This window comes from Phodopus roborovskii, unplaced genomic scaffold (assembly GCF_943737965.1).
Source record: "Phodopus roborovskii unplaced genomic scaffold, PHOROB, whole genome shotgun sequence".
Taxonomy (NCBI): Eukaryota; Metazoa; Chordata; class Mammalia; order Rodentia; family Cricetidae; genus Phodopus; species Phodopus roborovskii.
This window is the reverse complement of record NW_026126413.1, coordinates 6,964,302-6,989,484: the sequence shown is the minus strand read 5'-3', so window position 1 is coordinate 6,989,484 and position 25,183 is coordinate 6,964,302. Positions and strand designations below refer to the sequence as shown.

The window sequence follows — 25,183 nt, the reverse complement described above, 5'->3', positions numbered from 1 at the left end:
TGTGGCTGTGGGGATAGTTTTATGTCAAGTTGACACAAGCTAAAGTCATCTGAGAGGAGGGAACCTCAATTGAGAAAATACCTCCATAATACCAAACTGTAGACAAGCCTGTAGGACGCTTTCTTAATTAGTGATTGATGGGGGAGGACTCAGCCCATGGTGGGTGGTGCTGTCCCTGAGCTGGTGGCCCTGGGTTCTATAAGAAAGCAGTCTGAGTACGCCACGAGCAGCAAGCCAGGGACAAGCACCCCTCCATGACCTCTGCCTCAGCTCCTGTCTCCAGGTCCCTGCCCTGCTTGAATTCCTATCCTGACGTCCATAGAGGATGGACTATGATATGAAAAGTAAGCTGAATAATCCCTTTCCTCCCCAGCTTGCTTTCAGTCATGGTGTTTCACTGCAGCAATAGAAACCTTGACTAAGACAGTATCTCAGAGCTCAGCCACCTTCATAAGAAACTGTACCAGGGGCTCAATGGACCACTGTAACACAGTTGGCAGTGGATGCCACTTCTCTGATACCCTCAACAGTGGTGGGGTAACACCTGGTGGTGCAGCCCTACCCACGTTGAACACACACCCTCACACACCCATGTGCGTGTGAAATGCCACCTCTATGGCACTTGAGAATTCAGAAAAGTGAGCAGGCCTGATGGGAGATGTCATTCTGTAAATATGTTTCTCATACTGGTTAATGAATAAAGCACTGTTGGCCAATAGGAAAGCAAGATAGGCAGAACTAGGAGACAAGTAGGAAAGAGGAAGTAGTAGGGAGGAGTCAAGATGGAGAATCTGGAGAGAGCAGGACGCCAGCGGGCTCTCCTGTAAGATGAGACCACGTGGAAATAATAGATTAACAGAAATGGGTTAATACTTAAGACAGAGCTAGCCGATAAGAAACTAACACCTGGCCAATAGCATTATATCAAATACAGAGTCTCTGTGTGTTAATTGGGGCTGGCATGGTGGCGGGACCAGACCAGTGGCAGGAGGAAAAACCTTACTCCTTACATATAGCGCCCACGTGGCTAATAAAACTTCCACTTAAAATTTAACAAAAGCTTAAAAAAGGGGGTTTTAGAAACAAAAGAACAGAGACAAGCAAGGTTTCTTGGTAGCAGCATTTTTCTTGGTTGGACTCTGTTTTGCTAGATTCAAGCGAAGATTTCCGCGGCTCCTTTAAGGGAGATTTTCTGACTCAGCATAAATGGCAAAAAACTGCACAGCTTAAAAAAAAACAAAACAAAACAAAACACTGCTAACAATTTATTGGTGTGCACCAGAGCTGGCAATGGCAGTGACCACATCTCCAAGCTGGCAACATGCTGCTGAATGGCAGCGCAGACCAAGGCAGTGAGCACAGCTCTCATTGCTGGCGGTAAAATAGCTGCCACCATCTTGGATAGACTAGGGCTAACACAGCTATGACTTTCATTTTAGCAATGTTGTTGTTTACCAGATAAAAGACTCGTGGCCAGAAAAAAATAAAGATTTACAGTAAAGACAGATTCACATTAAGGAAAAGCGCTAAAGGTTTATAGTGTGTTCTAAAATATACGTAGGCTTGGGAGAGAAAAAAGAAAAAGGAATAAAATGGCTTTAAAAATACAGCGAGTAGCACACACCTTTAATTCCAGCACTTGGGAGACAGAGGCAAGCAGATCTCTATGATTACAAAGTAAACCTGGCATGCAGAGTGAATTCCAGGACAGGTAAAAGTTACACAAAGAAACCCTGTCTCAAAAAATAAAAGATAAAATAAACAGAGTAATAAAAAAGCCACGTAAGGATGGAGAGAATCTGGATACTTCTTTCATCTCTGCCTCTTCGCACATTTTGGCCCGACGATGCTATGACTCTTCTAACTAGCATCGCATGTCCTCCCCCAAAGCCCCAATTCTCCTTGCTTCTCCTCTATCTATTTAATCCAGGTCGATGACCGGAACCCATCAAGGCTGGTAGGGACCAGGCCAGACCCTGAGGACAAGCGGGAACAGCAACTAGTGAGGCCATGTTTAGACAGACCTTCATGTCACCAGGCCCTCTTCCTCTACAAGAGTCTCCTGCTGGTCTTGAGGAAGACTTGAAGCAGAAGTCAGGAATCACCTCCCCTGTGCCTACACAGCCTCTTCCCCTTATTTCCTGTTCAAGGTTCTGCTTCAGGGGTGAGTAAAAAGCCCTGAGAATGTCTTGTCTATTTATCAATATGATTAAGAAAAATGTGGCTGAGATCCCCTAGGAAAGAACCAGTGTCATCTTTCATTGTCGGTCTTCTCTGCCAAGGCTTATAGAATTCTTATGTGGAGTGACCTCCTCCATCCCCAGGGGAAGAATAAGTTGAGGACTAAAAAGAGTTAGTGTTTTCACTGAGACCTGCCATTTTAGTTGTCTTTCAATCCGCTTTTTCTTTCTTTCTTTCTTTCTTTCTCTTCCTTTCTTTCTTTCTTTTTTCCTTCCTTCTTCCTTCCTTCCTTCTTTCTTTCTTTCCTTCTTTCTTTCTTTCTGTTGTTCTCTCTCTCTGTCCCTCTCCCTCTCCCTCTCTTCCTTGTGTGAGTTTGTGTACACAAACGTGTGGGAGATTGTGTGTGTTGGGGGGGGGTTCTCACTATACAGGCTAGGGTAGACCAGGCTGGCCTCCAACTCAGAGATCTTCCCAAGCACTGGGATTAAAGGCATTAACCACTTTTCCTGGCCTTTTAAAAAAAACTTCTTTAAAAACAAGCGGGCACTCATTACCACTGAGGTACATGTCAAGTCCTTGTTTGTTTGTTTGAGACAAGTCTTGATTTGTAGCCCAGGCTGGCCTTGTATTCTCTATGTACTTGAGTCTAGCCTCAACTTCCTAGTCCTTCTGCGTCAGCCTTCCAAGGCTGGGGTTACAGGCTTGCAGCCTCCACTCAGCTCAGTCCTTGGTCATGAACTATGATAGAGCCCCTTCTTGCATCAGCTCATACCACATACATTGGTTTAGCTGCTAACACTGCTTCTCTCCATCAGAGAGAATCAAAGTCAACCTCACAGAGGAGTCAGGCCTCGGAACAATGACCACTAACAACTGTACCAGAGGGATGAGTGGATGAGCAGTGGCTCAGTGGTTAACAGCACTCAAAGCTCTTACAGAGGACATGGGTTCAGTTCCCAGCACCTGCATGGTGGCTCATAACCATCTGTAACTCCAGTTCCAGGGGAGCTGATGCCCTTTTCTTACCTTTGAGGGTACCACCACAGTACCAGACACACATATAGTGCACATATATACACCCTGGCAAAACACTCATACACATAAATCTTTTTTTTTTTTAAATAGACTTTTTTTGCTGGAGCCTGGAGAGATGGCTCAGGGGTTAAAAGCCCTGGCTGCTCATCCAAAGATCCAAAGTTTAGTTCCCACAAGGTGGCTCACAACTGTCTGTAACTACAGTTCCAGGGGATCTGATCCCCTTTTCTGGCCTCCATGGACAATAGGCATAGACATAGCATACAACATACATGCAGGCAAAACTCCCATAGATGTAAAGAAATAAGATTTAAATTAAAAAATGTCACTGGGAATGCGGATATACAATGAAAATTGTATAGTGAATCCAGTCAACTTGTCAGAATTTGAAAGTCAGTATTCTCAAGTTACTAAAAACAGTACAGAATTGCTATTAGGAAAAACGAGATGTTTGAACAGAGGACAAATGAATACAAAATCCTTTCTCTATAGTAAACAGGGGCTGTTGAATGGAAGAAGTGTGGGACACAGAAAAAAACTTTTCCTTTAGAAACTTCTGGGTACATTTCCTAAACACAGTGTTAAAAATAAGAATGCCGAGCTGGGCTTGGCAGTACAGCCTTTAATTCCAGCACTCGGAGACAGAGGCAGGTGGATCCCTGTGAGTTCCATGCCAGTCAAGGCTTCACAGTGAGACCCTGTCTCAGAAAAATAAATAAATAAATAAACAAACAAAAAATTAAAAGAATGTCACATGGAAGTTTGATTATAGCTCTTTAGAATATACTAGGCAAAGCACTGTTAGATTGCACACATTCTTTAGAATATAATAAATACTATTAAGTGTAATACTACTATGAAAATGGCAACAGCCAGAGCTGAAGGCTTAACATTTTTATCTTGAACAGGACGCATCTGAGCTCCCAGCATGCTTCTGGCCCCAGTTCTCTCAGCGCCCACCAACATGGCCTTCTCCAGTCTTAGGACATGCCAAATCCAGCCTCAGGGCCTCACTTCTCTTGTCCCCCCACAGCTTTTTAAACCCTTTGCAGGAACTTAACCTGACTGTGACAATCAGGCCTCTGCCAATCTTGCCTCCTTGGGGACATTCTCAGGGTCCCTAGCACTTGATCTGCTTTATCTTCGACTCTTACTGGCATGCCCTTTAAATTCACCTTCCGTACTTATTCATTTATATTCACTTGGCTCACTCCCCTTTGGATCACGCCTTCTCTTCACCTCAGCCACATTACAAGCAGCTGAAGACCCTGCAGTGCCTGGCACAGCAAACTGCTCCACAAACACTCGTTCAGTGAGGGAATGAATGAACATCACATTTCATGGTGGTGGAGTACAAGCCTGAACAAGATACTCATCTATTCAATACACACCAAAGGTCCTAGCCCGAGCAATTGGGCAAGGATATATAATGAAGGGCACTCAGGTTTGAAAGCAAGCAAGAAAAGTGCTGCTTCAGGAAACCTTGACATCTCTCACACACACACGCACAAACACTAGTAAGTCCCATGAGGATGGCTAATGTATATTCATTAGTTATATTTCTATAACATAGCACTAAACATCTGAATATGAAACTAAGAAAGCAATTGCAATCATAATGGCACCACAAATGAGATATTGAGAAATAACTTTTACCAACAAGCTACAAAATCTGTATTCTGAACCTACACACTGCTGCCGAAAGGCATTAAAGAATACTTGAAATAGCAGAGCAACCGCTCCGTTTCAGGACTGGAAGATTCCTTTGTCAAGGCTGGAATACTTTCAAGAGTTTCTGCCGACCAGTGCCATCCCGGTCAAAATTCTGTGTGTCTCTCTCTCCCCACACCCAAAGTAGACGAGTTGATCCTAAAGTCCACATAAAAATCGAAGTTGATCACAATCATTAAAACAACATTGTAGGGAAAGAAAGGGGGACAAAATTCACGCTTCCTTATTCTGAAACCTACTATACAGCCACAGTGTCATTGTAGCATCATGATAAGCAGGCAGATTTATGGGGAGGAAAGCAAGAGTCCGTGCTCAGTGGAGTGCCTGACTCTGACTGAGGTGGGAAAATAAAGGAGAAAGAAGCGGTCTTTTCAACTAAGCACACATCTCTACCCCTTAGTGCCGCATACAAATTAGCACAGAATAAATACAGAACTCGGTGTGAGAGTAAAAGCCATAAAACCCCTGGAAGAAAATATAAAGACCCATAACATGTGATAAGAGACAATGATTTTTATAGGTAATACCAAAAGCATAAGCCACCAAACAAATTAATTATATGTCATCAAAAGCTTGTTGCATATCATAGGACACTCAAGAAAGTAACAAATAATTATCTAATTAAGGCTTATTATCCAAAACACATAAAGAACAAGAGCCAACATTTAAAAAGACACATAGTGCAATTAAAATTAGGCAAAAGAGGCCGAAGAGATGCCCCATGGCTAAGAGCACTGACTGCTCTTGCAGAGGCCCTGGGTTTGTCCCCAACACCCACATGGCAGCTCACAACCATCTGTAATTCCGATTCCAGGAGATCCAGTGCCCTCTTCTGGCCTCCACAGGCACTGCACTCCTGTGCAGCTATACATACAGAGAGACACATAATTAAAAATGAAAATAATTTTTCTAAACGTTCAAATCTACAGTATTTATGAAAATTACAAATTATTACATTTAAACACAGAAAATTTATTTTTGAGAACTGTTCTATGAATGTATTTCAAATGAACAAAAGGACATGTGTACAAGATATTGATTTTGCCTTCATGCAACAAAATAACGTGCAGACCTGTGATGATGCTATTTATTTAACAATGTGAATGAGGCCAAATGTTCAGTAAAACTAAACACGGTACAAAGGTGTGAAGAGAAGGTGACCACTCAAATAAAAAGAACGGAATATCTACATATTCACTTGTTTGCCCAGTCATGAGGAACTTCATTGTCAGCTCATCGCCTCTCTGTATACTTCCCTATAAACATGGGAACTGATCCCTAAGATGTGGGGGTTGGGTTAGAGGAAAAATTTCAATGTGAACTCTTTTAGGAAGCTTTAAGGGTTTCAAATTTATTTGACAGGATCATATATTTACATAACAGATTTTAACTGTTTTCAAATCTCATTCCCCCTCCCCCTCTCCATGGAGGACTTCTCAGCAAGCCCCCTCCCCCCACCACACTCATGACTTCTCTTTGTGTATGACCCCTCTGAGTTTAATTAGTTTCTTGCCTGAGTGTGGGATGGGAAGATTTTACTGAAACAGGGGCACACCAGTGAGGAAAATAGAACCTCCCTCACCCAAAATTTGGGTTTTTATACCTATGTGTTTTTCTACTTAAAAATAGAATGTGTAGACCTATTTTTAAAGACAATGAATAAAGGTCACAGGGAGAAAACAAGCCTGGCTGTAGAGAAACTGAATTCTAATTCTTATGTTTGCCATTACCTACCTTCCTCACCCACCACTCAGTCTCCCCATTGACCTCACCCAAGTCACTCAGGCATGACACATTTTCCACCAAAACATGAGGGTCAAAAGGTTCATGTGAAAGAACTGGTAATAATTAAATGTCTTAACATAAAAATCTAAATTCATATTTCTGTTTCTTAACACAGGACAACTAACTTGTGTGGTGTGCAAGGTAATGCTAGGCAAGGGTCATCTGTTTCTATGAAAGGCTGGCGGGTCTGATAATGTACACTTTCCCTAGGAACACAAAAGTGTCAGGGTCAAAGAAATTTAAGGCTAGACAGAGCATCAGAGTTTAGCCCAGGTCCTGTATCTATTTGTAAGGAACCAAGTCCAGCAAGGTCATAATTTGACACAACCAAGACTGAAACCTGTCTCTCACCATTCCTGTCACACACACACACACACACACACACAATCCCAAAGCTCAAGAGAGCAAAGTTCAGTTAGTCTTGGCTTCTCATCTGACTTTCAAATGTGAAGGTTTCCCTAAACATTAATCCTCTCAACATTAGTAGGATTGAAGTCCTAGTTTAAATTCTATTGCTGTGATAAAACAAACAAACAAACAAACAAACAAACAAAAAAACCCACCCGGACAAAAAGCAAATTAGAGGAGAAAGGGTTGTTTTAGCTTGAGATTGCAAGTTACAGTACATCAAGACAGGGAAGTCAAAGCGGGAACATAAGCTCACGAGTAATAGCACACCCACACCGGGAACAGAGAGAGAAGCATGCATGCCTACTCAGCCCACTGTCCCCATTCCCATCCATCCAAGACACACACACTCAGGGAATGCAGCCAACACCGTGGGCTGCACACGAGTCAACACGATCAAGAGGATTGCGTACATAACCTAACATAGGCAGTCTCTCACTGAGAGACTTCCCAAGAGATCGTGTCAAATTGACAACTAGAACCACTACCAATTGCAAAGGTCAGGGCAGAACTCTTGAATAGGTTTTTCAAGTACCTAATTTTGAAATAGTTAACAATTTTTTTTCACTTTATTGTACTGAATGATTCTCTCAGAAGTAAAATGCATCCCCATTTTACACTAAACACCGGCAATGTTTAACTAAAAATATGACAGATTCATTTTCCAGATGGAGACATTTAGGAGTGACTTAAATGTTCAAAAACTAATCAGGATGCTTTTAAGTATGAAGGGGCACTAATGTTGATGTTTTTAATACTTCTAAGGAGGAAACACGCTATAGTTGCTGTGAGTATTGACTCTGAGCACACTGCAAGCTTCAAAAGCAGTTCCAACTTTTCTTAGCCCTGTTGCCTTGGACACATTTCTTCTGTGTAAGTGGTGTGTGTGTGTGTGTGTGTGTGTGTGTGTGTGTTTGTATGTGTGTAAATGTGGGTGCAGGTGTGTATATGCAGAGCACCCATCGAGGAGCCAGAGGACAACCTAAGGTAGCAGCCCTCAGGCACCTTCTACTTTTTTGTCTTGAAGCAGGGTCTCCCATTTGTCTGACACTCTGCCATATACACCAGCCTGGCTGGCCCAAAAGATCCCAGGGATCTACCTGTTCCCCACCTGCCATTTTGCCAATGCTGTGATTAAAGACACATGCCACCAACCTGACCTTTTGTGTGGGTTCCGGGATCTGAACTCAGGCCCTCATGCTTGTGAGGCAAGTGCTCTGCCACCTGAATCATTCCCCCAAGCAACCTCAGTTTACATACCCTTGTATAAAGCAGTGATGCTAATGCAACATGACTTTTAAAAATGTAAAACCAATGTTCTTCAGTATAAACGTAACATCGGGACAGAAGAACTAGAAGTCAATTTCAAAGAATGCTGGCACTGTGGAGATGTATATGTGGAGAATGTTCCAGAACTCTCACCACTGCCGTGTCACTGTGACTCCATGAAATAGAGAAAGGTTGCTATGTCAGAAAATCTATAGTTGAATGTTTGGAAGGTGCAGAAAACATTTTCCTATAGTTCTGACGATTCTAAGCAAGGAAGCGTCATCAGTTTTGAATTATTGAAGGATAAAAGTCATTGTCTTAATTCGCTTTGAAGGGAATGAGAAAGGTGTCCAGAATGTACTAACATGTAGAATTTGAAAGCAACGATTGTTCTTGAACTCCGGTAAAAGAATATCACTATAGGGGAGTAATGTCTAACAGGAACTCATGAACGCTAAAGGTTGGGAAAAAGACAGAAGATGCTTGAGTCAGCTCCCCTGAGAGCCTCTGATGGTGCTGGAGGACTCGGCCTTTCTTTTTCCTTCACTTATTAACCACTGGTTTACCCCAGTACTCAAGTATTTCCAAGGGCTTGGTGGGTGCAGAACATTAGGGGGTAAAGGTAATCAATTCTGAGTGAGGCTCAAGGTGCAGTATTTGCTTTCCTGTCTAAGTCTGTTAGAATGTTGCATAAGTGCACAGCCCCCTCCATTATTTTGCAATGTGAGTTCAGTTCTTCTGTATTCAGAGTAAAGGCAGAAGTATCTTCCCCTACTCCTGAGGAACAGTGTGCCAGGAGACTCCTACTGTCTCGAAACACTCGAATTGGCCCAGTGAATACTGATTACACTAAGCAGCCTGGCAGATTCCCTGGAATGCCCTTACTGCTAGTAGGGAAACAAACCATGTTTTAGCTCCATGGTAAAATCTGGGTATGGTTCTGAGTCTCTTAGAAAAATATTATCTTCTCTCTTCAGTCTTCCAACCACCAGAAATCTTTATCTCAGTCTTAGAACACAAGGTTAGTGTTGCTCTGAAAGGATTTTGGGAACACACTCATAGGAGGAGTTTGGGTTCAAAATGCTTGTTGAATAAACAGTGTGCTTAAAATTCATTACCTCATATTTGAATTTACTGCTAATTCATTTTTCCTCTAATATCTGCTACCTGACATCTTTGGCTGACTTGAATACCCACACTGGCACCACGTTGTCTAAATCTTTGCATGAAGAAAGGCCAGAAGATTGTGTGGTGGTGGTGGTGGTGGTGGTGTGTGTGTGTGTGTGTGTGTGTGTGTGTGTAGAGATGAGAGAGGGAAGGGCGGGGGAGAGAGAGAGATGGATGGATGGAGGGGTAAATAGAGACAGAGAGAATCCCGGTATCCAATAGTAACCCCTACAAATTATTATATTTAATTTGGTCATAATCACATTGGGATCTTATAAGCTCAACCTCAGTCAGAATGGGGCTGTGTGTGGCTAATTTCACGGGTTTGAGATGACTAGTGGATGCAGGAAACTGAGGATTACAATTTAGTAGCTCCTCAGCTGATATCTCATCCAGGCAAGCTATCATCTCACCTGCAAAGTGGAGTCAAGGTAACAACCACATGGGGTGTTTTATAAATTAAGTTCAAAGACAACAAAACACTATGAAACGTTCTTTCTGCACTTACATACATGTAGTCTGTGAGTAAATCCAATAGTTGCAGACACTTTTCTAAAGGACCGTTGAGAAGCTCACACAGGTTGGTTTTACCCTCAAATGAGCATCAGCACTCATGTATCATTCTAGGGGTGTGGAGAACCTAGACATGACTTCCATTGTTGGTCGTGTACAGCCGAGGATCTGAAGAGCAGGCTCTGGAGTGTCCAGATTGTTGTCACATGCATAGCTACAGACAAGGGGACGACTCAGTAAAGGATGGACGGGAACAGAGGCGTCTGGGGTGTACCTCATCTCACCTGTAGCCTGGCTCCAAGTCAAAAGAGGGGCTGGGGGTAAAGGTTAAGACTTTTATACATGGTCCTCCCCCGACTTCATACATGGTGCCCCATACCCTGCTGGCTTCTCTGACCATGCTCCCCTTGTCAACAATCCCAGGCTTTTGAGTGTTTCCAAGTTCATCTCTGAAACTCCGATCTACACGGCTTTCTATTCCATCCCATTGGGTCACTCCTGGCCTAGGACCATTGAGTGCATCGGGTATCAGGATGCTTCCCACGAACATTGATTCCACTCTAGAGCCCCCTGGGCCTCTGTCTGCTTCTCCATCCTTCCTCCTCAGGACCCTATCTACCCTTGACCCTGGGGGCTCACAGGCATAGCACCTCGCATTCAGAGAAACCTCCACTCCTCAGACCTTGAGAAAACGAAAGCCACTTCAGCACTAGGCCACCAAGAGGAAGCCGGGCATGCGCAGAGGCCTGGGGAAGCCATGGGCTGCCAGCGCGATCCGCTGAGCCCCTGGTGCCAGCGCGTGGCCTCGCAGAGCCACTCGGGGACCAGAGGACAGGTTGGCCCGGGGCGGGAGGCCACCTCGTACCTGATAGCGCCCAGTGAGCAGCTGGCTCCGCGAGGGCGTGCACAGCGGCTGCACGTAGTAGTTGTCCAGGACCACCCCGCCGGCCGCCAGCGCATCCAGATGCGGCGTGCGGATGACCGAGCCGTGGAAGCCCACGTCGTTCCAGCCCAGGTCGTCTGCCAGCACGAAGACCACGTGCGGAGGCCGGGCAGCCCCGGACGCCAAGCCCGGCGACGGCTGCAAGAGCAGCAGCGACAGGAGCAGCAGCAGCTGCAGCCTGAGGCCTCGGGCCTGCCTCCCCGTGCATCCCTTCGGCTCCCCCATCCTTCGCAGCCAGCCGAGCCCCAGCCGCTGGCGTCCCGGACAGAATCGGGAACTGTGTAGCCCGGGGACCCACAAGATTTCATTCACCTGGGCGGGCCGCGGGCTGGGGAGGGCCGACGTCCACGCCCTCTGCCTCCCGGAGGGGTGGGGGGGGGGTGGAGCCCGCACAGAGCTTGCTTGCAAACTCTGCTGGGGCTTCCAAAGTCCAGAGCAGATTTAATCTAGCCCCAAACTGGACAACTAAGCGCTACAATTAGCTCCCCCCTTCACCCCCAAAAGAAACCACCTTGTAAATGGTTCGACTCCTGGCTCTCCATTCTCCCTGTGTCTGTGCTCTGAGTCTGTGTCTCTGTCTCTCCCTCTTTCTCGAGTGTGTGTGGTGTAACTAGCAAGTTGTGTCTAGTCCAAGGCCATAGTTTGGGGCAGGTGAGAAAATAGAGAAGAGGTCCATGCAGATGGTGTTTCAGATTCACTTATGAAAAGTAGTCACCTATGAAGCCACATCCTTCCCATTAGTAGTGGGCCAAACACACAGTCTGCACAGGGCCTTTTTGATGGTGAAGTTTCATTTCCAAGTTATTTGGGGTGTGCCCACAGAGGACTGTCTGCTTACTCAGTGTCTAGAAATGAGTGATAACTGTTAGGTAGAGGAGAAAATACTGCGCTACCTGGAGAACACAGCCTCTCAGACGGAGGCCAAGTCCACGGGAGCTATTTACAGCTTTAGAAGCTGCAGATGAATGATAGCCTTGAAAAAATAACCATTGCCGATGTACCTAAAAGGCTTCTATGCAGCTGATCGACAGGCGTTTGTTGCATTGTTCCTTATACAGGTTTTAACTTCTTCATTAAGTTCAATAAAAATTGGATGGTGTGTTAATTTTTACATTTGTATGAGAGTAAAGAATTTTTCATTTTTTGGGAAATTATCCTTAAATGTACATTTCCCTCTTAACGTACTTATATATTTTTCCCCTTTGACGTAGGTAACTACTTTTCATCTTTAGTAAAATATAGTCGTCAAGTTTTAAATTTTCGCATTATAAAATCCAAAGAGACTATTTTAAAGAGCAGCTTGTTTCCCTATATGTTAAAGACAGTATAGGAGGAGGCAGAAATGTCCACTGTGGTCTTTGCACATTCTTCTACCCCATAAATTGTTCTCTATATTACCCTCCATATTTTTTTTTTATTTCAGCCAGATGCTCACTGTGTAGCCCAAGATAGCCTCCTCCAGCCCTCTGCCCTCCTGCTTCTTCGTCTAACTGAGGGGAACTGGGATTACAGTCATGTGCCACCATCCCTGGCTCTCCCTACTGTATCTGACAAAACTCCAACAGCCTAGCAAACCCTCCTTTAATCACTGCTCCTGAAACGAAGCACACACCCCAGACTCCCTGTGTCCTACACTTTTAACTAAGCATGCAGGCTGCTGGTGCCCTGGAAATATGCACATGGGTCATTTCTGGTTTTCATCTATGTACTGAACACCCGTGACATACATGCTGTGCCCAATAGTTTTGTGTGTGTGTGTGTGTGTGTGTGTGTGTGTGTGTGTGTGTGTGCGTGTTTAAAATAATTTCTCTGTTGGTGTTCATTTGATGCTTCATCAGAATTTGACCCGGGCAACAGCTTTGTACAGGCATGCAGGAAAGCGGTGTAGGTGCTTCTCGGTATCTCAGACAGAGACACAGTGTTGTTGCTCCCTGGTGGAATCACTGTGTTGCTGGCATCCTGTCTCCTCTGTAGAGTTACCATTCCCTCCTTGTGATTACTAAGTAGTTAACACATTTTTGCTTTTTAGTTTTCATTTCTTGCTTGAATTGGTTATAATTAGGGTAGCTACCAATAGTGACTTTTTAGTTTTCTCTCTATGCGTTTCTGGGTCCCCTATTTAATTCACTATGAACTCTTGGGATCTTGTTGTGATTAGTATGCCCCAATTCTTTCAAATAATTACCTCCCCCATCTCAGCAGGCAAAGACTGCTTTATTGGAACAGTGAGTGGCCTCAACCTTTTCAAGGGATAAAGGTTGAGTGCATTCAGTGGGGCTGGAACACACACACACACACACACACACACACACACACACACAGGTAGCAACCAGGAAGTTAGAGCCCTTTTTTGTTGTTGTTGTTTTGTTTTGTTTTTTGACTGGAAGCAGAATGGATTGTTGTCAGCATCTGGGCTTATTACTTCTGAAGCTAGACCTAAAATGGTCTGGCTGGGGCTAAGTCATTCTTTATGGCTCAGGGCTATTATTGCACCTGTACAGTCTGATTCAATTCCTCATGACCCGAGGCCAACATATCCCAACTCTGGAAGGTTAAAAAGAAAAACAGGGGGCTCCTGTTGAAAGGGGATTATAATCTCAACACTGGAAAGGGTTTGTTGAGGCAGCTTCCAGGTGAGATAGGGGCTGGGAGCTTTCTGCCACGAATAATTCCGTGACCATGGTCAGCTCAAGGCTGATGTTTGCTGGTGTTTTATTGGAACTGAAGTGAGTTTCTAAGTTAATCTTCAGAGATCAAGTTCTCCATAAAATCAGTTATGTGAGAAGTGCTGCTTCATTTTCAAAGGCTTACTTTTGTAACCTTTAGGAGTACATTAAGCTTTTTCTCTAACACTTTTTTTTGGGGGGTGGATTTTAAAATGTATTTATTTTTATGTGCATTGACGTTTTGCCATGGGTGTCGGATCCCCTGGAACTGGAGTTACAGACAGTTGTGAGCTGCCATGTGGGTGCTGGGAACTGAACCTGGGTCCTCTGGAAGAGCAGTCAGTGCTCTTAAACGCTGAGCCATCTCTCCAGCTCTACCCCAACACTGTACACTTACCTTATTAAATTAATTCCTGGGTACTTCTCCTTCCCTGATGTTGTTGAGATGGAGCTGTCACTGCCATTTCATCTTTCAAATCATTGTTAGTTATGTGCCTTGAAGTTTTAATCATCTAAAAAGATAACGTGGAACAATAATCTCCAATTATTAAATTTCCCTTTTCTTGGAGTTAAGGAAAGTTATGGATGGCATGCTTTTATTTTCTTCAAGTGTGTGGTGTGTGAGAGGTGCAGGTCGGGGTGGGGATGGAGGTGGGGGTGGGGGATGGTTGTCCCCAGGTAGACCAGGTTGATCAGGTATTTTTTCACCATGTATCTTGAAAAACCTCTGCATCTCAGTAGCCATCTCTTCTTGTCCTACTCCTATAAACATTATTATTAGCAATACAACGACACACTTTGCAAGTCGTGAGCAAGTCTCCACCCTACGCGCTAAGGAAGCATACCACAGCCACCCATGCCCACTGTCTCCTGCTGTGTCTGAGTTGTGCTGAAAACCAGCAAGCCTAGCTCAGAATCAGAACCCCTGTGTCCCAGGGCTTCTCCCCAACCGTTTTGTTTGTTTTGCTTTGGGTTTTTTGTTTTGTTTTGTTTTGGGTTTTGTTTTTTTGTGTCTCAGCACCTTTGAGGGTGCTCAGTGCTGGCTACAAAGGCCAAGCCTCCTTAAACCCCTTATGTCTGAATGCAAAACCGTTGGCGTGGATGAAGAAAAGCTATGCAACTGCCAAGATAAGGCTGGCAAGAGGACTTTCTTCAGAGAGATAACTGAACGGGGTGCCCGTGTGTAAATTTGTGGTTGATGTTACTTATTGTTCCCGGCTGGCACAGTTAGGCACCTGAGCATCAGAAAGAGGACCAACGTCTGTTTATCTAGATGTCATCTATGAAACTATTTTCATGATGTATTTAGTTATGGAAATGGATGCATTTGTAACTAGGAGGAAAGGATCGCATAGGTGTGTAAAGTCCTAACACAGGTGTCCGAGGAGTGTTCTGGGGTCCTTGGACCATTCTTTCATTTGCTAGCACTTACATGCATACACTTTCTGTACTGTTGAAGCAGGAAGAACCACTGAGCCTTCCAACAGCATGTTTAAAAGGTAATCCTTCATGAGGAGCACTTTCGTGTGTGTGCGCGCGCATGTGTGCACATGTATGTGTGTGTATGTGTGTGTGTGCGCATGTGTGTGCGCATGCATGCGTGCGTGCATGCGTGTGTGCGTGTGTGTACACGTGTGTGCGTGCGTGCATGCATGCGTGCGCGTGTGTGTACACGTGTGTGTGTGTGTGTGTGTGTGTGTTGGGAAGGAAAGGGTGAGAGAAAATAGAAGAAATCCAATTCCCTTTAGCTCTAAAAGCCTCCAAATTTATGAAATTGGCAAGTTTGAATAAGAGCTGATGATAATTCAAAATGAAACTACCTTGACCCCTTCATCCTGCCCGCTGCTTGTCACCTCCAGTTTCTAAGCAAGCCAGAGCAGAGAGAAAAACACCTTCTGTTCTGGGGAGACCCTGGCATGCAGTGGGCCTAAGGCAATGGATGCTAGCAGAGTGCCATGCCTAAGTGTGCAAACTAATACGAACACATGTGTTTAAAAAAAGAATCATACTCAATAACAAAAAAAGATCCACTAATAGAGAAGAAAGCAATAATTTATGTGCCGTTTTAAGGAGAGTCTTACGGTAAAGTGTACATAATTGTGTTCAATTAAGTAGTACATAAAGTCACACAATGTAAACTAGGTCTTTCAAACTCTTCCTAGGAAGAAACATCAGATTTCAGAGATAGCACACACACACACACACACACACACACACACACACACACGCACACACGCACACACACTAAATAGTGGCACATTTCACTATGTCACGGAGCTATGATTTGAATGTAAAAAGTGCCTCATCCCCAGTTAATGCTGCTGTCTGGTGACACTCTAGAGCTGTTAGGAGGGTTGGTGGCCTAGTTGGAGGAAGTGGCTCCCTGGGTCACGGATGAGCTAGAAGTTTATAGCTCACCCCTGCTTCCTGTCCCACCCCAAAGGTGTGAGCAGACAACCTGACACTCCTGTCACCACAGTGTCAAGCCAAGTTCATCACCACACCTTCCCCCTCAGGTGAGCATGTCCTCAAACCATGGCCCCCAAATCAACCCTTCCCAGTAGGCACTCACACCCTTCCTGACCATGGATTAACAGACATCTCACTGTCTCAGATCTCACTGCTCAGTGGCAGCCAGTGTCCATGTCGTGTTATCTGTCCCAGTCTTCCTCTTCTCTGGTCTGTCACAACAGGCCAATCCTTACACAAGAGGCCAGGTCCCTTCACCTCCTGGGCATCTAGCTGGACTGACTCAATGAGGGGCCCTGGTCAGGGTTTGGAGGGTGAGAATAAGGGAGATGCTTTGGATTCAGCTTCAGCAGTGGGGCTATACCTTTTCTATGGCTTCTGCTTGTTGCTGGTGTGTGGTCCACGTGATCCTAGGGACCGCACGGTGGCTCCTTCAGACTCTTAATCAGCCATTCTGCATGTTAAGTGGAGTAGTTGAGCTGTTTGGTGAGTTAAGATGGAGAAGCCCCTTACTCAGGAGGCTGGGCAGTTCAAGGCTAGCCTGGGCAACTTTGGCTCTGTCTTCAAAGGGGGTCTAGGGAGATTGTTCAGTGGTAGAATGCTTATTTACCACCTGCAAAGCCGTAGAATCAATCCCCAATACTGGAAAAAAGAAACCATTTTGAATAACCAAATGATGAAATTAAATTTTTAAAAAATTGCCTCTTCCATTTGACAGTTATTTTTTAGTAATAGCATAAAACAAAATGGGAAATAGTGGCCAGAAAAGAAATATAAGACTCAAAACTTTTCTATTGATATACACATACATAATTATATCAGTAAAAAGGAAATGAGAAAAATAAAAATTATATCACAAAGCAAAGCAAAAAGATGATATTTCTAAAATATATTAGGTAATATTGTTTCAAAAAAGGACAATATTCATCAAGACTCCCAGAGCTCAGCCCAGTGATTGGATGTGGACCTCTGCATCTGTTTCCGTCAGGTTTTGGATAGTCAGTCACCAGTCTGATTACAGTAGATGGCTAGAGAGGCAACCTCTCCACTATTGCTAAGAGTCTTAGCTGGAGTTATCCTTGGGGATTGATTCCTAGGGGCTTCCCTGGCCCCAGGTTTCTCCCTAACCCCAAATGCCACCCGATCAAGATGTCTCTTTCTTTATCCTCCTTCTCTATTCCACCTCCAACCTGCCTTCCACAACCAGCTTACCCAACCGGCTCCTTGAAGTTCCCAGCCCTTCAACCCCTCTCCCCCAACCCCAGTTTACCCAGGAGATCTCTTCTATTTCCCTTCCCCCAGGGAAATGCATGCGTCCCTCCTTGGGCCCTCCTTGTTATCTAGCCTCTCTGAGGCTGTGGATTGTAGATTGTTATCCTATACTTTACTCCTAGTAGCCACTTGTGAGGATACATGTCATGTTTGTCTTTCTGGGTCTGGGTTTCCTCACTAAGAATTGTTTTTTCTAGTTCCATCCATTTGCCTGAAATTTCATGAAATTTGTGTATTACTCCATTGTGTGAATGTGCCACATTTTCGTTATCCAGTCCTTGGTTGAGGGATATCTAGGTTGTTTCCAGGTTCTGACTATTATGAACAATGTTTCTCTGAACATAGTTGAACAAGTGTCCCTGTGGTATGATTGAGCATCCTTTGGGTATGTGCCCTGGAGTGGTATAGCTGGGTCTTGAGGTAGATTTTCTGAGAAACCACCATATTGATTTCCAAAATGGGTGTGCAAGTTTGTGTTCCAACCAGCAATGGAGGAGTGTTCCCCTTACTCTGTATCCTCTCCAACATAAGCTGTCCTCGGTATTTTTGATCTTAGTCATTCTGATAGGTGTAAGAGGGTATCTCAGAGTTGTTTTGGTTTGCATTTCCCTGATGACTAAGGATGTTGGGCAATTCCTTAAATATCTTTCAGCCATTTGAGATTCTTCTGTTGAGAATTCTGTTTCTGGATTATTTGGTATTTTGATGTTTAGTTTCTTGAGTTCTTTATATATTTTGTAGATCACCCCTCTGTCAGATGTGAGGTTGGTGAAGAGCCAGGGGGTTCCCGACAAGGGAAACCACAGAGATAGCTGACCTAAGCTTATGGAGCTCATGAACTCTGGACCAAGTGCAGTCTGGACCTAGGACTCTGGGCCTAGGAAGCCCCCATGGGACTGACCTAGGCCCTCTGCATATGTGTGACAGTTGTGTAGCTTTGCCTTTTTGAAAGACTCCTAGCAGTGAGATCAGGACGTGTCTCAGGAGCTTAGTTGGATATTGGTAACCTGTTTTCCATGCTGAATTACTATACCCAGCCTTGATGCAAGGGGAGGAGCTTGGTCCTGCCTGAACTTGATGAGCTATGCTTTGTGCAAGCCCATGGGAGGCCAGCACCTTTCTGAATGGAGACAGAGGAGGAACGAAAGGGGAACTGGACAGATGGGAAGCCAGGAAGGAGGGGAGGGGCTGGGGAGATAGGGAGGAAGGGAAACTTCAGTCCTTATGTAAAATAAATGAAAAATTTAAATAAAAAGGACAATATTAATTAATATCTGCACATTCTGTTATAATAAACTGGTCTGCCACGTGTGTAATTCATTTATTTACTTTTAAAATTTCATATATGTGGATGTTTGCCGGCAAGTGTGTATGTGTACTACATGGGTGCAATACCCACAGAGGCCAGAAGAGGGCATCAGATTCCCTAGAACTGGAGTTACAGAGGTTTGTAAATTGTCATGTGGGTGCTCAGAATAGAACCCTGGTTCTCTGCAAGTGATCTTAACCACTGAGCAATCTCCCCAGCCCCTCAGCTTTTCTGTCATTTAACCTCAAGTTTTCAAAAGTGTCAATGACTTCATCAAAACCAGTTTCCTTCAAGTATCACCCATTAAACTGTTTTTAAGCGTCTGACTTCACAGTTTCTTTTACATGAGCAACACACACACACACACACACACACACACACACACACATGCGCGCATGCACGCACGCACGCACGCACGCACGCACACGCTCGCGCACAGTTAGGAAAATACTTCAATCTAATGATAAATCTGGCCAATCTGCTTTCACAGCCATACCACAATTGTCTGTGTCTTTGTTTACTTGAGACCGATTCTGGGTCATTTTAAGCAATCCTCTGTACTTGGAAAATTCACAGTTCTTCAAGAAATTCATGGGGTACTTCTTTGTGTTTCACACAATGAACAATTTGAAAGGAAGAAATCTGAGGTTCAGCAATTCCGAGTACTGGCTGCTCTTTTAGAGGATTGAGGTTCAGTTCCCAGCACCCAGGTTGGCTAGCTCACAACTGCTTGTAATTCCACCTGCATGTGACCCAATGCCCTCTTCTGACTTGGCAGGCATCTGCACACAGGTGGCATACCCCCCCACACACACACACATACACATAAACAAGAATAAATTAATCTTTAAACAATTTGAAAAGAATCTGAATTTGACATACCTATTCAAATTCAGTAGGCAATTTCATATATGATCTTACCATTTTCTCTTACTGTACACATTGAACAGTATGCTTGCCTACTGTTTTATAATACACATAACAAACAGATAGAAACTCCAGTCACACAGAACAACAGAATCCAAAAGCTCACTTTGTGAGCTTTTTAAAATCCTCTGTGGTTACTGTAATTCCCATTTGGTCTTTAAACATAGGAAAGCTAGATCTATAGGAATTGAAGACTTAGACTCAGTTTATGTACAATGAATCATTCCAGCAAAAATACTCATTCTGTAAATGAACTTCTTGAAGCTGTGACTATTGGGAACCCATGAGGAACTGTAGCTGTCCAAATTATCTCTGTAAACAGTGCTATGTTCATTAAGATGTGAATGATAGTTGGCCATGCTGTCACAGACCTGTCATTCTAGCACTTAAGAGTCTGGGGGAAGGATCAAAGCCAGGCTGGGCTATAAAATGAGACCATGTCTCACAAGGACATCAAGAGACCTGTGGAGATGGTCAGTTGGTAAAATGCCTGCTGTGCAAACATGTGAGTTCTGATCCTAGTACTCACATAAAAGCTTGTGTGGCTGGGCACACATCTTTAATCTCAGCACTCGGGAGATAGAGGCATGCAGATGTCTGTGAGTTGGAGACAGCCTGGTCTACAGAGTAAGCTACAGGACAGTCAGGGCCACACAGAGAACCATGCCCCCCCAAAAGGTCATGTGTGCTAACTCAGTGGTGCTAACACTGGGGTGAGGATGAGGAGGAGAGGTGGGTCCTGGAGCTGGCCAGTCTAGCTAATCAGTGATCTCTAGGGTCAGTGAGACACCTGTTTCCAAAAATAAGGCAGAGAGTGACAGCGAAAGACACCTAGACAAGCAAGTGGCCATGGGTTCAAGTCCCACACCAGGAGAAAGACTCTCAGCATTTACACACACATACACACACACACACTAAAATAAAAAAAAAAAAAAACCCAAACATCTGAAGAAGTAACCCAAAGTGGGAATTTGAAGCTAATCATATGTGTTACATAACCATATTGACATGTATGGTCAAAGACTTTTTAAAATCTTTTTTGGCTTTTGTTTTCATCAGTTCCCTGAAATTGTTCACCCCATCAGTATCATCAAAAACCATTCCACTTAACATGGCAGGGGGCAGGCGGGGGAGGGGGGATTTTTCAACCTTTAATCTTACTTGACATCTCCTGCTTTCTAATATTGTGTAGATATATGCAGTTAGAACTGAGGAGGCTTTAACAGCCTAGGAAAAGAGAACTATGGTACTTCAGATGTTCTAGAACCTCCAAAACTTCTTAAGTGATTTAGTAAATTCGCCTCTGCTTCTGTTACTGAGATTTTTTTTTTTAAATCTGCTGCCAAACGCTTACTGCTGACAATCTTTATAATCACCTCATTTAAAGTCACTGAAACATGTGTGTGTCCTAATTCCCCAACTCCTTGTCTCTTGCTCGTCTTGTGATGCAGTCTGGCTTTTCCTCCTCACTGGTCCCCTAAAACTGGTCATGCTGGTGGCACCAAAGGCCATCTGCTGATCTCGAGGAACTCTTCAGATTTTATTCTTGATAGTTCCTTATGCTCTGCCCCTCTTTTCCCTCCCCTCATTCTCAAAAGTTTTTGTCCCTTTGACATATATGATGCTGCCATTTTAACTGGAGCGCTATTGAGAGAAAGCCAACAGAGCAGGCAAGCTGTAGCCCTTGACGACGGTGAAGAGAGACGGTGAAGGGGGAGAGAGAAAGCCATGCCATTTGCAATGGAGGTAAGCAAGCACCTGCATGGCTAGCGGGCAGGTGGGGCCTTGGGAAAAAGAGCAAGGAAACCTGGAGGTCCAGGGGACACATGTGCAGGCTTTTGGAGGAAAGGGCAGTTAGGACAGCTCTGCCATGCTGCTCCTGGGGTACCTGGAGCATCCCTGATGAAGAAGCTGCTGGAAGGATAAGCACAGCATTGCATTGAGAGGACAAAGAGTCCTCCCCTCTCATCAGCAAGGCTTAGGGATAGCTAGCATCCCTATTCAAGAGATTGATAGGCCCAGCTGTAACCCTTAAAAGGAGAGAACACTATGTAAGGTTTTGGGTATCTTAGACTGTGAAGTCTCCATCCAGGGTCGCAGTAGAACTCGGACCCTATTCTTCTGACCAGAGGAAGGAACTTTGCTTTGAAGGGCCTCCACAAGGCCCAGATTCAGCACCGCCTCTTAATACTGCAACTTAAATGCTAAGTGGGAGTTTCTGGTTTTTGTGTTGGTGGGATCTGAAGCCCTCCTGGAGAGAGGGGTCCATCCTTAATGGCCCCCCAATCTCAGTAACTGGGGCGAGGGTCGGCTATTCGGTAAATCGCTGCTTTCCCAGTACTCGTCTGTATAGACCAACAAATCCTTCACATATTTGAAACATAGGCGTGGCTTCAGAGATGGATTGTAAGCTGTGATTTGTTGATGGCAGACCTTTGAGAAGCAGGTCTGGGGTCCTCAAGTTCTGAAGCCTCTACACTATCCGGTACCTCCATGTTCCGTGGCCTTCAAGTCACACACAAAGTCTCTGCCTGCGGAAGATGCTAATCAGTGTGTAGTCTGCTTATCCTCATGGTGCTTCCCATAAACCACGAAGTACTTCTACGACTCATTAATAGCAGAGAGATAAAAGTGGGGTGGTTTAAGAGTAGGGTTTTCCCTGCCGGTAAGGTCCCACCGCCATGCCAGCCCCAAATAACACACAGGGATGCTGTATTAGATACAATGCTGTTAGCCTGTTACTATCATTTCTTATTAGCTAGCACTGTCTTAATTTTAACCCACTGCTATTAATCTAAGTATTTCCACATGGTCTTATCTTACCAGAGAGAGAGGCCAGCATACTACCCTGTAGGTCCTCCATCTTCAATCTCCTCCTTACTACTTCCTCTCTCCTCCTAGTATCCTCATCCTGCCTATGTTGCTTTCTAAATTGGCCAACAGTGCTTTATTCATTAACCAATAAGAGAAACATATTTACAGAATGACATCTCCCATATTTACAGAATGTAATTTATACACTAAGATTTCCTTGAATATTTACTTTCTCTTATGTATTATGATTGGTTTGCATGCATTACATATGTGCACCACATGTGTGTCAGAGAGGGCATTAAATCCCCAAGAACTGGAGTTACAGACAGTTGTGAGCTGCTGTGTGGGTCCTGGGAATTGAACCCAGGTCCTCTGCAGGAGCAACATATGCTCTAAAGCACTAAGCCAGCTCTCTAGCTTCCCTGTTTTTCTAAACTGTATACACTTTACTATTTAAAAATATAACTTGCAAATCAATAAAACACCACACACAAAAATCACCCAGACCCAAAGTCTATTCAACTCAATGGACACAGTTACACTAGGCATTTGGGACAGGAGCCCATTCCGTGCGTTCCCTCCTCAAAGAGGCAGAATTGACCCCATTTGCTTTCTCAGAACTTGGTGTTGTGAAATATCATAGCTGCTCTTTCCAAATCCTCCTCAGCTTTCCTTCAGCTCGGTTTAAATGCTCACACAGGGAGGTCCCCAAAAGTCCAGAATCTAGCCTGCCTCCTCCGGCATATTTCAAAGTGTTTAAAATAGTTTCCCTTCTGTCATTTCTCCTTGCCAGTGGAAAGAAGAAAAACGCAAATTCCTTAGGATGTGAACACCAGCAACATAGTAACCTCCATAAATACCTTGAAAGAGAGAGATTCCCTCTCCTGCACCTGAGTTTCTTGTAGCCCAGAATGGCCTTGAACGCCCCATCTTCCTGCCTCTGCCCCAAGCGCTGGGATCGAAGGTGCAGCCACCATCAGTTCTCCAGAATAACCTTCCTGTACAACTCTTCCACACATCTCTCTAGTACTTTCAAAAATTTTATAACATTTATTTATTTACTTATTGGGAGGGAGGGTCATGTTACCATGGTGAGTAGAGGTCAGGGGACAACATGTAGGAGTTGGCTCTCTCCTTTCACTGTGTAGGTCCCAGGAAATGAACTCAGTCTGTCAGGTTTGACCGCAAGCCTCTCTGTCTGCTGAGCCATCCTGCCAGCCCTCTCTCTGGTATGTTCAAGAATGCTGGCTGTTGGCCATTCAGAACTCACATCAATCCTAGGCCCGGTTGTCAGAGATCTGTCAGTGTGTGATCCAAATCCCAGAACTGGTTACCATGTGAGCTTTCCCTCCACCTCTCACCCCTAACCCTGATGCTGAGGTTTAAACCTGGAGCCTCATAGTTGTTGGAAAGTATTCTGCCATTGTGTTATATCCCAGACCCATTTTAGTTTTGGTTTTGAGACAGGAGCTCGCTAAGTTGCCTAGGCTTGGCCTTGAACTTAAAAATCTCCTGCCTCAGGCTTCCAGGTATTTGGGATTATAGGCCTGAACTACAAAGCCCAACTTCATCCAAGAGCTGCTGACTAGCCAAGAGCTGAGTGCGTGGGGACCTGATATTCCTTCCCTGTCTCTCTCGGGGCTCCCTTCACAGAAGCGTTTGTCCTCTGTGGGCTTCATGGCTTCCTTGTCTGTGGATCTTTTCAGCTCCAGTTCTGCATGCTAACTAGCTTGTTCGATGTGAGCCACAGCCCATATTCCCACGGGGAGAAATCTGCTTCACTCTCCTTCCGAAGGATAAACTGGGCTGCATATAGTTGATTAGCAGTGGATTGCTTAGAGCAAGGCCAGAGCACTGGCTGGTGGGGACAGGAATGCAGGGGTGGCCTCACTCCTAATGGTACAACCTGAGTAAAAAAGGGGGAACTTGGGCAACTTCCTAGGGTTATAAATGTAAGAGAGGACCTCTTTGTGAGGCTAAAGTTCTATGCATTCCAGGGTTGTCCTGGGTTTTTGCTTTGGGTAGCTTTGTTTGTTTGTTTGTTTTTGTTTTTTTCTCTATGTCACTGTTCGGTAGGGTTTGTTGTTGTTTTTGGTTTTTTCTTTAAAGATCTTATTTTGTAGCACAGACCGGCTGGAACTTTCGGTAATCCACCTGCTTCAGTCTTCCGAGGGCTAGGATGGCAGGCGCGAGCCACTGTGCATGGCTATCAGCATTGTGCTTTCAGCATAGCTTCTTGCTGTTGTACCCTCAGAATAAGAGGGATGTGAACCCACTTGGCATAGAGAGTAGCTTCCCCTGAGGCCATCAGATAATGGAGCCGGAGGAGAGGAAGCCAGGTCCCCAATCCTCATTCAGGGGCTTCTACCAGCCTAGCCTGGGAACTGGGATCGAGCCTGGATAATATTCCTGACAACAACCAGGACTTATCTGTAACCAAGGGTCTCCTCATTATGTAAGAGGACATACCAAAAGGAATGGTGGGGGAGACTCTTAGTATATACTTACTTGGATAAAACATGGGAAAAATGTAAATTTTGGTGTCACTTCAAAACTTGCAAGGTAAGAACTCATTTTAGAGTCTATTTTGATTATAGACTCTTGAAGAGCTTCAAGTCCAGTTTTCTTTAATACCTAGGAAAGGTTCAAAACCACAGAGCAAATTATATATGTGCAAATTAATCACGAATGATA

At 44.5% G+C, this 25,183-nt stretch overlaps 1 protein-coding gene across 1 annotated transcript in view; it reads right to left on the bottom strand.

The window, feature by feature from the left end:
* Positions 1-11,272, bottom strand: part of Arsb (arylsulfatase B) — a 149,629-nt gene extending 138,357 nt beyond the window's left edge. Inside the window, exon 1 of the mRNA XM_051182983.1 lies at positions 10,955-11,272. Within this exon, the coding sequence (XP_051038940.1) occupies positions 10,955-11,257 (303 nt within the window). The 5' untranslated portion in view covers positions 11,258-11,272. The remainder of the gene's footprint in view (positions 1-10,954) is intronic.
* Between the last annotated feature and the right edge of the window lie 13,911 nt (positions 11,273-25,183).